This window comes from Ambystoma mexicanum, chromosome 2q, assembly GCF_040938575.1.
Source record: "Ambystoma mexicanum isolate Mex_15411 chromosome 2q, UKY_AmexF1_1, whole genome shotgun sequence".
Lineage (NCBI taxonomy): Eukaryota > Metazoa > Chordata > Amphibia > Caudata > Ambystomatidae > Ambystoma > Ambystoma mexicanum.
This window is the reverse complement of record NC_090924.1, coordinates 28,953,816-28,966,024: the sequence shown is the minus strand read 5'-3', so window position 1 is coordinate 28,966,024 and position 12,209 is coordinate 28,953,816. Positions and strand designations below refer to the sequence as shown.

General features: G+C 40.0%; 1 protein-coding gene across 21 annotated transcripts in view; it reads right to left on the bottom strand.

Annotated features, from left to right (window-relative positions):
- Positions 1-12,209, bottom strand: part of RBFOX1 (RNA binding fox-1 homolog 1) — a 1,014,010-nt gene that overhangs the window by 221,885 nt on the left and 779,916 nt on the right. For 9 of the 21 annotated variants that reach the window (XR_011303136.1, XM_069646802.1, XM_069646792.1 and 6 more), the window contains exon 10: positions 3,313-3,352. The exons of the other annotated variants lie outside the window; for them this stretch is intronic. Coding sequence is in view for 8 of the 9 variants with exons in the window: in XM_069646802.1 (XP_069502903.1) it covers positions 3,313-3,352 (40 nt within the window). In the remaining variant the exon portion in view is untranslated. The remainder of the gene's footprint in view (positions 1-3,312; positions 3,353-12,209) is intronic. 21 annotated transcript variants of the gene reach the window in all.

Here is a 12,209-nt window from a genome sequence, read left to right as displayed (position 1 = left end):
CCACAGACCTGGATATCACTCATTTTGTGTACCTACTTTTTGATGGAACTACACCAAATTTGCAAAAGCATGCTTTCAGCACCACACTGCTACTCCTCGCGCAAATCTGGTGGAAATCTGTTTAGCAGTTTGGGCTGTAGGTACGACCAAATACATTTTTCCATTATATCTATGAGGATTTCTGTATGCATCCCGTTGAACGAAGGGCAATCCTTTACAAAGATGGCCACCATGGAAAAGGAAGTGGGGTTCCATACGGAGGCTCTCTACCCTTTCCATGGCAGCCTGCGGGATGCAAGGGGAAGGAGCGTATGCAGCGGCGGCATACGCCAAAATAAGGTAAGTAGATAGAGGGTGGAAAAAAGGTTGGGCAAAGGCCGCGGCCGATAGTGGCGGGGGAGCCAGCCGTCAGGCAGCGTGGAATGTGGTCTTTCACTGGCAGTTCAAGCCCGCGTTCCTAGCCACCTGATTGGCTGGCACCCCCCACCTGGGTGCTAATGTTGTAAGAGGACCTTAAATTATATACACCCAAATCGTCCATGATTATTGGAAGGATAGTTGTTTCAGAAAATGATAATCTTTGGGGGATATTGTAGATACATTATTATTTTGTGCATTCTAAAGTGAAAGCACAACCTCCCCAAACTCAAGCTTGTAGATTTCCATGCAATTTAATAGTGCTTATATTTTTGTTATATGTAAAGGCAAGAAACCCACAGCACCCCATAACACATTCGGGGGATATTCTTTAAAATGTGGCTCACATTAATGCTGTTTCTTGATGCAACTTCTCTCTGATATCAATACTTCTTGTCAATATTGGAGAACATAAATTGAAATGTTTTCAATTGTCATGTAGAAAAAGAACATTGAACAACATTGAACAACACTGTCTGAAAAGCAGCAATGTACATGTGAATTGCATTTTGTTATTTAGACATTAGATTGTCTTGTTAGAATTAAAAACATACATATAAAATACAATTGTTTAATTTATGACGTGGCTACCAGTGTGCATTGTGATTTACTGTTATTTGCAGAGACAGGCCAATTCTTATGTCTGTAAACCAGGTATCAATATCTATATGTCTTACTGTGGTCATTTCTTCATCATAAAGTTTGGAGACTGCCAAAGGCTCAAATTATTTCAAAACAGTCAGGTTTTAACTCCAAATACACCTGTTTCTTGTCCCAGAATTGTAGGGTGGGATTGTATAGCAGGGGACATTATATTAGGAGATGCAGCTCAGCAGAATCTATAATTGAATCCACAAAAGATCTGAAAATGTTCCCATTTTCATAATTCTCACATAATCTTCTTTTGTTACAGTTGTCATTACTCCACTTGAGAAAATACTGAATCCCTTTCCCTAAGTATTTATTTGTGCACCCATTTCAATGGCAATCCATTTCATGAAATATGGGCAGTGCTTTTCATTTGGTATGTCCAGTTGCTGAAAGCAAATCATCTTAGACACTGAGCAAGGAACTGATATTTGAAGAAAATGTGCAGAGTGGCTAAGCTGCCTCTTTCACAGCTAGGCTGTGGCTTAGAAGTAAAGCTCATTGTGTGGTCTGAACATGCCAAAAGTCATCACTCCTGCCATTGTTCTGTTTACAAATGAGACTAGGAATTAGTTGTATTTTAGATATCCTATTGTTTGTAATGGGGCATACATCTCAATTCCATAGTGGGATTGCTTAGCGGTACAGTAAATGGGAGTTTTCACATTCAAACTGCCATTGTACATTTCTCTTTGGGTGATTTTGTCATGCATTTAAATTTGATGATTGTCAATGAGATATGTAAAGACGTTGCTACAGGTTGACACTATACTTGAGTTCCTTTGGGAGATTTAAATGAGCAAAGTTCAAAGGTTGCCTAGCATAGACTGCATGTAGTGTTTTGTTGAAGCAACGATTCCTCATCATCTTGTGGACTCATGCTTCTTTTTATCATGTGTGTTGTGCATGCCTAACTACCAAGTCATTAACTGCCAAAGAGATTTACTGATGGATCAGCCTTGCTATGTCGAGTCATAATCGGGTGATTCTTTTCTACATTTTATACCACTTCAATTAACCCATCATACTTCACTTATCATGGTGGGAATCTACTCAAAAATTCCCACCAAGGCCTTCACATTCCTGATATGTCAAAACAAAGCTAAGTATCATTGACATAGATGTGGCTTCCAGTCAGAGGTCATGCAGTGATTCTGAGTATATGCAAAAACAGCTCACCACTTAGCCATCATGATGTGTTGAAGATGGCAGTGGTACTCATTGGGAAATTAAGGCAGTCCCTGTTGTGAGTGATGACCTATTTCATACTGTTGCGTGCAGGGCAATAATTCAGTGATAAGCTCTTTACACATCCTTGAAATGTCTTTTCACGTATGATGGCTATTGTAAAAAATGTGTGCATCGTTATGCCATTTCTAAGCAATTAAAATATACAACAATGAGTATTATAATGGCCATTACTAGCATGTCCTTTTTAATTAGAGTCAAAGCATTCTTTGATAAGGTTCATGTACATTTAGTTATATCAATCTCTTTTCAGTATGGGAATGGTCGTTTAGCACAAATGCTATCGAGGCGATGTGAATTCAGATGATAAGAAAACAGACTTAATTACTGTATCCCTCACTTAACTATATGATGGTTTTATCAACAAGGTAAACGTCAAAAACCTTGCTGCGTGCTTGGACAAATATGTATTTTTAATTAAGAAGCTTAATTAAAATACTGCAATGATCAACTGGTGCTTACAGAAAAGACAAACATGTTTCACAAAAATAAAAAAATAAAAACCCAATCTTCATCCATTTTTTGATGAATGTTTCTTAGAAAAAATGCAATACAGCCTGAACAAATATTTTGTGTGCAATACATGAAATATTAATAGTAATGGTTTATGTATAACCGTAAATGGCTCTGCAACTCAGAAAGCAGCCTGTAACTCTTAATGAGTGGCTGACATGGCACTCCTGTTGCCTTGACTGCTTAAAGAAACTAGAAAAGGTGACATTGGAAATGTCTATCAGTTTTATCACTCGACCATTGCAATACATAACATTTACATCTGCAATGCCATATTATCTCGTGGACGAGCTAATTTGACACAGTGGCCAATGGTAGATGCGCTTAGCAAAAATATATTTTTATGTGAGGGATAGTCGAGCAAACATGACCTGACAGACTTGCGGGTAGTACAGGGCATAAAACACGTCATGCTGGGACACACACGAGAGAAGGGAGCGACTGTGTTAATGCACACGGACAGCATGCACATCAATGAATACTTACATAAATGTCTGCACCATAAAATCCATCCTGGTAAACAACACTGCAAGGGTGCACACACAAAGAGAAACGTTCAGATTAGTGCATTTTCACATGCAGACACCGGTGTCAACCTGTGAAGGTTAGTCTTGCACAACACAAAACAGAGAGGTAGAGGGGTACTTGTCAACCAGATTAAGGAGGCTAGACAAGAACAACATGTATGTTTTTTCTTCTACTGGCTATTCAAACTTGCCACGCTTTTTTAATGAATCTTGCCAGTAGAGGTTAAATACACGGCACAATTGCATCTCCTTGAAATATTGATGGATGTGTACTTCAGTTATAGGCTGGTCGTGCGTTTTTGAATTAGGGAAGTCCATGTGCCAACAAGTAGCAAGGTTAATGTTGGCTGGTTATATTTTGTTTTATTGAGGTGAGCAACTTTCAGAAAATTGACAATTTTATATTTCCGTTTAAACTCATTGGAGTCAATGGGTGTCCTTTTCGAGAGGAAAATGAAGAAATTAAAGAACAAAAGAATATTCATCTTTTTTTCTTTTTTTCAATGAAAGCAGCCTCGTGGACTGGCAGCTGTTGCTTTGTCTCATTAACATTTAGCAGCAATCACTCTTGATTACAAAGGATTTTGCAAATTTAAAAATGTATTTTTTCCCCACTTTTTCTAATCATGATAAACTGTTCTTTCACATAGGAAATTCTGGACTGGGGGAAAAAATAAGGATATTTTCAATACAGTATACACCAATCTAGGTAATGTTTCCATCAGTTGCAGGGAGGTTCTTCAAGTTTGTTAGCTGCTATTTGTCAATTTGGGATGCTGGAGATGTTAGGTACAGAAGAAGCCTTTTCTGCTGCGCCCATGCCCCACTGAACTATACGAGGGACCACAACTTTTGAATACCTATCCCTTTGTGATATCGATAAGGGTGTATGTGTCCCTTTATTGCCCTAATAAAGTGTCTCTCATGAATAGCATGTTGGGCAGCACAGCTGATGTTGTGTAAACGGTGCATTCCACAATGTATAAACGTGTTCACTTGTGTATACTCTATAATGTCCTTGATTTACATAGTGCACATGTCATGTCTGCACAAGGAATGATATTATTCGATAGTTAGATTCATCAGGTGTACAGAATCTGGTGCATAGTTGTATCGATTTCGGTGTACCTATTACACATTCAGTAACACAGGAATATGTTGGCAACTTGTGATGACATTTCTTTTGCTCTGCCTAAGTATTAGAATGAGAAGTGGTTAAACCATCTACTAAGCCTCAGAACTTATGCAAACCAACAGTGATTCCAATCATAAAGGTAAAACACAAGCACAGCCAAGAGATATTCGTCCTTCAACTTTTGTTTTTGGTAACCTGGCCAGAGGGAAGGTAACACTCTCATAAGGATTGTAAATGTGAGCTAGTATTCACCAAAACAGCAAAACTACAATAGTTCCAAAATAAAACAATGTTCCACCAAAGTTCTATACAAATATGCACTTAAATGACACACATCTATTGTACACTTAACTAGCAGGAACATTATAAAAAATAAAAAACACCCACGTAATGGAAGAAAGAGAAATGCAGAATGCAGTGATGCAAACACTGTGGATGCTTGGCGGGGGGAAACATGCAATACATGCAATGTCACACTTGGGGTCGAAAACCACATTAGATGAATAGTCCAGTCTGAGCTTTGATATTTTAAACCCCATAGAGATCTAATCACGTTTTCTAAAGCAGGATATGCGGATTGATCATGTTGCCGAGTTTTAATTTGTTACCATCCTTGATGACGATTGGCCCGAGACTACAAATCCCTTGTTCCACCTGGCAATGCAGATTATGTCAGTCTCCTTCCGCGCTAGAGAAAACATGTCATCTAATAACTCAGTTTTTCTTTTTAAAGCCTCACTATGTGAAATCATTGAGTACAAATCTTTACAGTTATGATAATTTTGCTATCGATGCATTTTGGGACTACTACGTTTCGGGGAGGTTCATAAGTCTTTTTGCTTCTCTGTGCGGTTTGTGGTCTACTGCAACAAAACACATGAATGATCTGTAAACTGATTTAAACCCGATTTATTTAGGTAAATTCTTATTCATTTTGTAATGTATTGTTATTAGTATATGTACTACAAGAAACATGTAAAGATACTTTATGAATAGTTGTGATGTTGATTTTAGATGTAATATGATGTTGTATGATGTTTTTTATATGTAGAGGTTTATATCTTGCGATGATTGTGATTGTGTGGAATGTGCAATGTAACTAGATCACACAGCATTCATTAAAAAATAAGAAATTCAATGAGGTCAAAAAGTATTTGTATTTTTTGTGAACAAGGTGCAAAAGGTACCTAACAGGTCCCAAAAGGTGGACAAAGGGGACAGGGTACTTCAGAGTACTTGATTCCAAGTTTTTGTGTTTTCACAATGTTGACCCAGCCTTTGGATGGTGGTGCTTGTGGGTTGAACAAGGTTTGAAGGTGCCGACTTGCATTGAGCCCGGCTGGCGAGTCAACATCGTGTCAGAATCGGGCAGGTGTTCCATTCAATTAAAGGTGGCATCGAGTCATGCAAGTCGAATTGATCCCCAAGAACGATTTGTTGATTGAGTGTTTTTCAAAATAATGAGTAACGCTGTTTCAGGATGATGAAAGCCGGGTTTGTTCAATGGTTCGAGTCCATATGCAATGTAAAGTCCTGGAAGTTCGATCCTTGGTTCAATGCAGTGGTTTGAAGTTGTCTGCATGGATCATTGGTCTTCGATTGGACATGTAACAAGGATCTGCTGGGACAATGTGGCAGTGACCCAGTTCAATGATGCAATGACCGTGGCTTGGTGATCAGATGAGTGCCAACGGTAGCACCAGCAGTTCCTTCTGGTTTGATTGAGGTGAACATGACTCAAATGCAGTTTGATCAGTTAAATGCAGTGGAAATAGGGATCCTGGCTGCTCTGGCCCTCAGGATGCGGTCAGACCCACTGCATGGGGCTCTAGGGCAAGGAAACTCCGTTTAGCATGTGCTCTTCCCAATTTGGGAGATGTGCAGGTCCTGGTAATCATAAAAAGTTATCCCAAAAGCTCCCTGTGAGTGGGAGGGGAGAAAAGCTTGCCTCTGACTTGGAGCACTCTTTCACCTCAGTTGCTCACAGCTTTGGATTGATCAACTGTTCCAAAAGAAGTCCAAATTGATTCATTCTTAAGTACTGAATGGTCCAAAAGTAAATCAAAGAAGCAATGGGAGAATCCCTCTGTTATAGTCAAAACGACTCATGGGATTTGGGGAACACAAACCTTCTTTAAGCAGTCCAATCCCTAGTCCTTGTGACAAGTCGTCTTTGTCTGATTGCTTTTCACCCACAGTGCTTTGTGCTAAAGGAAGTATAGGACACAGGAAGGAAAGTGAGGTACACAGTAATACAAGATGGTGTAAACCCCTGCCCCTTCGCAGAACCATAGCATCAAAGGGCTTTTGGTATGCAACACCATGGTGTAGGACTAGTCCATTTGTTTGGGGAGTGCCCTTTGAATCCTGAGCTCCTGCTGAGGGGCTCTCCTACTGGAGAGAGATGTTACCTGACCTCACAAAGGATCAAAAGATAAGCATCCTCCACTGACTCTTGTCCTGCTGGGTGCTGCAGAGACAGTCTTGGGAGAATACACATCCTTTCTGTGGCTTGCCTGGGCTAACAGCTGACATGTATTATACCTATGCTTTTATCATAGAGTTTTAGGAAAGGGGGCAATGGTTAGCACAAGCCAATTTCTGAGATTGAATTACCTGCAGCATTTAATTGATTAATACAAATCAACAAGTCAGTGGTTCTACACCATTGTTAGATGGATTTCTCTCACACAATATGGCCAGCATATGAATAGGTTTGCTGGCATTTAAGTAGAAGTAGAAGTGTTTGCATCAACTGCATGGTTCCTACTGCATATTTAAGCATAATGCCAGTAATTCTGAATGGATGCATCTGCCTGCATATGGATGGGTTATGTTATTGTGTTCACTTCTTTCTGAAAGATAATTTGCAACATAGCTGCAAAGAATATGATTTCTGTTCAATGTACCATTATTTTTGGCTTCTCGTTATTTGATATAATTTGTCTGATTGTAATTGGAGATGCAACAATTATGAAAGAAAACAGTTGCGTAAGAGAGTTACATTAAGACACATAAATGATCATTCACCATGTTATTGCATCTTCATAATTAGAAACCTGATTGGTGGAAGTGTCAGAGATGAGCCTATGCAATTGATTGTAACCCTGTACTTATATATAATGGCTTCCCACCAATGACTTTCCATCAACCCCAGACTCACTCCCTGGATGGGAGATTTGTTCTGTAAGGTTGGAGTAGAGATATATGTTTAAACATTTTTAAAACCCCATTGAGAGAAGGCAGCTTTTTATATCTGTCTCTCTCTGGGTCATTTAAACATTAAAATGAATACAACATATTCTTTGAGCTGCCTGTCAGATATGTCTCAGGGAGCAGAGGAGGAAAAAAGAATGCATAACAGATGAGAAATGTAAAACAGAATGAGGCATATATAACTGTAGCTGGGCTATGTTAGGTGGCAATATACAGTTGGGAATTCAAAAATTGAGTTGTGCATACATCCCAGACAGCCCACCTCTCAGACAATAGTCAATTTCTGCCCTGATAATTGGTATTAAGACAGAGAGCTGAAAAGGCAGCATAAAAAAACTGCATGTTTTCAATAACAACACAATTCAGAAAGTCAACCACTGTGCAAACCCCACATCTCTCCTGTGGTGCAAGCTTCACAAAAGAAATGTGACAGAATCAACATCTTCTTCCTTAACAAAATGGATACGATCAGAAATCGTTTTGCTGTCTCAAAACCAGACAGCGCCCTATTACCTACCCATCCCCTTCGGGGCTTGTGTTCCTGCACCAACTTCACCCTCCTCTCTCTTAATCTTCTGAGGACCTCTCAAACAAACTTGGTTCCCTTAAACCTCCCATTTGCAAGGTCAACTTCCTCTCAGCTTTGCCAATTCGTCTCATTAGCTCAGTGCTGAACAAACTCCTCTGTGAAGGTGCATTCCTAAACAAATTGAAGACAGGTCTCAGATTAACAATTCTCAAAAAAGCCCTTGCTTGAACCAGAGGACCTAGCCAAGTACTTGCCTAAATGGACAGCTTGGACTGTCTCCCACCCCAAATGGAGCGCTGAGACTGCAATCATCCATGTGATGGACAATTTGCTGTGAATCACTAACACAGAGGGCTCCTGCAGCCTAGTCCTCTTAGAGTTATCTGCTGCCTTCAACACAGTTCACCACCTAAAACAGCTCACCCTCCCCGTTGGTCGGACAGGCATTTCTGGAACCATCTTAAAATGGTTTGAGTCCAACAGAACTGGCAGACACCAAGCTTGAACAGATTGTCTCTTTCATATCCGATTTCAGTCAACTCCGGGGACCCCCAAGTTTCTATCCTCTCCCCAATCGTCGGCAATCTATACATGAAACCCTTTGGAAGTCTCCTAAACGACCCCAACACAGCAATCTAGCAGTATGCTGAACAAACTCAGCTGTACTTTAGGTCAGTGGCACCCAGGTCTTTACTCGACCCCATGGATTCGTGGCTAACATCCAAACATCTACCTCAAAAAGAGTGAATTTGTGCTCATTGGTCACCCCACTAAATAACAACTCATGCAAAAACGGCTTATCTACATATTCCGGGAAGTAGTCACCTCTCAGCTGTAAAACTCTAACTTTTGCCCGTAGCCTTTCCATCAAAAAGTACATGGCAAAAAAGTCAAACCCAATGGCTACAAATCTTCACACTACACAAAATCAAACCCTTCATTCCCACATATGACTTCCACTCGGTGGCCCAAGCCCTTCTGATCTCACACATTGATGGGGGAAAAGCTTCCTTACTGGGCTTCCAGCTGCAAATGTGGCCCCCTCAAGGCAGCCAACCCTGCCACAGTCACCACATTACAGATGCCTGCAAATCAACCTTATTTCTCAAAAACTTCACAAGCTTCACTAACTCCCCCTTAGTCATAGGAGTATACCTAAAACTGCATGTACCACCTACAAAGCAGTCTTGAACGCATCACCAACATACTTGATAGCTAAACGCCACACTTGGAGTCTAAGTTAGCCCTTAAAGGAAGACTTGTAGCCATACTTCTCCTGCCCCATCCAACATTCTGCAATGTAGTCCTGACATAGGCTCAAAATGCCCCCATCACTGGAAAATTCCACTAAACATTAACAACCTGGCTCTTTCAGCAATACCTGTGGGACAGATCAGAAGCTTTTTCTCCCTCCACCAAGCGTTCTGGTGTACTGTATACAATACCACACCCCTTGCTGTCACCCTCATGTTGTAAAGTGTTCCACGGTTCTTGTGCTAGATTTGCTCTATAAACAATAGAATTAAAAAACAATTATAATATTAAAAAAAAAAAAATGTAGATGGGAGACTCCATTGTCTTAAACTAAAGCCCTTATAAAACTGGCACTGTATTACAAATACTTAAAAAAAGACTCTTTTTAAAATAATGTAAATCAAAAAGAGACATTTATTGTACCTGAGAAGTATATTAAGATGTTCAATTTTAGAAATGAATGTAAATATCTTTCTTAAAAGATACAAATATAGTTTTTTGTTCATTAAGCTGTTCATCAGTTGGAACGTTTATACAATGTAGTTTGTGTACATTGTATACAACACCAATTACATCCAATCATATTACTCTTCTAAATGACATAACTATTGATTAAATATTGAGATGATCCACATTCATTGATAGTGGAAAAATGTGCCATGATGTGTTATGTAGTTCAACAAATAATTACATATCAGGTGTGAACACACTTTTGTCTGAAAAACACAGCTTCGTAGTTCATCCCTCAAGAGAGTGTGTCATTTCATTGATGCAACATAAACAATAATTTCTGTTCCTCTTGGTTGGACACTAAGTATTGTTCTTAGGACAAATATGATATTAGTGTTACCACTATAGTGAGGGTTACATGGTCAGCCACTTTCCCATTTAATTCCACATTATGGGAACATATGTAAATGAGTGCCAAGTAATTCTGCCCTATCTGTCCCGAGCATGTCATGGCATATTAAGTGCTCACTAAGAGTATCAATACAAACATATGTACTTGCAATGTGTTACTTTATATCTGATTCTCATCTTCAAAACTATACTTTATGATCAATATTGGTTAAAAATAAAACTATCAAAATAATGTTTGAAGAGGCATATGGAGAAAGTTAAGAAATACACAAAAATACGTTCTAAGAATTCTGCCACTCAGAAGCCTCGGCTCACTTCCATTCAAAAGAGAGAAAGGCTGGGATAAGAGTCCAAAATGAACATTGCAAATTGTGAAAGGTTTTGCAGTTTGAACTATTGCTCAGAGATTCAGATTCAATTTCTTTTTTATGAGAGTGGTATCAATGAAAGAAGGATTGCAAAATGTAGGATGCTTCAAATGAATCAATATAAATAAATTGTGATTCTGTCCAACCATCTTATCTGTCCCAAATGCCCTGTACTTTGAAGACGAGGTATTTTTCATGGCCTTATGAGATGCCATCACTGCTAGAAATCACAAAGTGTAATTGGACTGCTTGTAAGTTGCAAAGGAGTTGATTCCTATGTCTATTGCCTGGTTGCTGCTTGACTGTTGTGTAATGTAATTTTTCATTTGTATAGTGCCTTTTCCCATTGGTATGGCCTCAAAGCGCTGTAGGTGAACACCCTCAGGGGACTGATGTCCAAGGCATGGGAAATTCATCAGAGGAGTTTAGAACGCTTATGTGCATTTTAGCCAATACAAAGGTAGGTAGGGGTGGCCACATTCCTGGTAGCTACCCATGTAGAGTCTGGAGAGTATATCTGCATTCTTATGGCAGAGATGTTGTGCGATGTGTCTTAAAGTTTTTTATGATAGCAGATGGGTGCAGGTGGGTGGCCATGACTTCAGCTATCTTCCATAACCTGGAGTGTGATATGCACCTGTGTGTACTGGCTTGTTTCGTAGACGTGGCATGGATTCTGTCCTGTGGTCTGATAGAGTTTATTCTCTCCGTTGCTTTGTGCATTTCATGGCGGGTCATTTGCTTCCCCAGCCAACCTGATAGGTTGTTAAAAATCCCAAAGCGAGGCAAGGGTTCACCAGAGGATGCCCCTATTCTTGTCAATTTTAAGGGAGGCATAACAAGAAGGAGTGTGGTGTCTAGCAACAGGTGTCTTTTGGGATGGTAAGAACTGGGTTTCTGTTGAAGGTATTCTGGGCCTGCCTTTTGGAGGGCTTGTTGGGTGATACACATAGGTGTGAATGTTTCCCATCACCCTACAGGGAATCATTGGAGGACAAGGAGGGCAGGGTAATATACTCTCTATGGCCAACAGCCATTATGACCCTAGCTGCAGTGTTTTAGACTTGTTGAAGCTTTCTGAGTTGATATGCAGGGGCAAAGAATGAGGTAATCCAAAAAAGTGGTGTGTCACGTATGCTGAGTGATTGGAGTCTGTCATTGAGGAATATGTGGTCGATGGTGTCAAAAGGTGCAGAGAGATGGGGAGGATAAGTGCAGCACACCCTCCTGAGTTTGCAGTGCTTTTGAGGTCATCCCAGATGGACACTAGGAATGATTCAGTTCCTCAGAGGTGTCTGAAGCAGTCCTGGGCGGTGTCAAGGAGGAGGTTTGATTCAGTGAAGAGGCAAAGCTCGGAGTAGGCAGTTGGGTCAATAAGTTTGGCTAAGAAGGAGTTTTTATAAATAGTTCTGTAATTGGCTGGAAGGAGGGGGTCAAAAGAGGTATTTTTGAGGAGTGTTTTGATGTGCAATGTCTTGAAAGCTGCTGGGAGT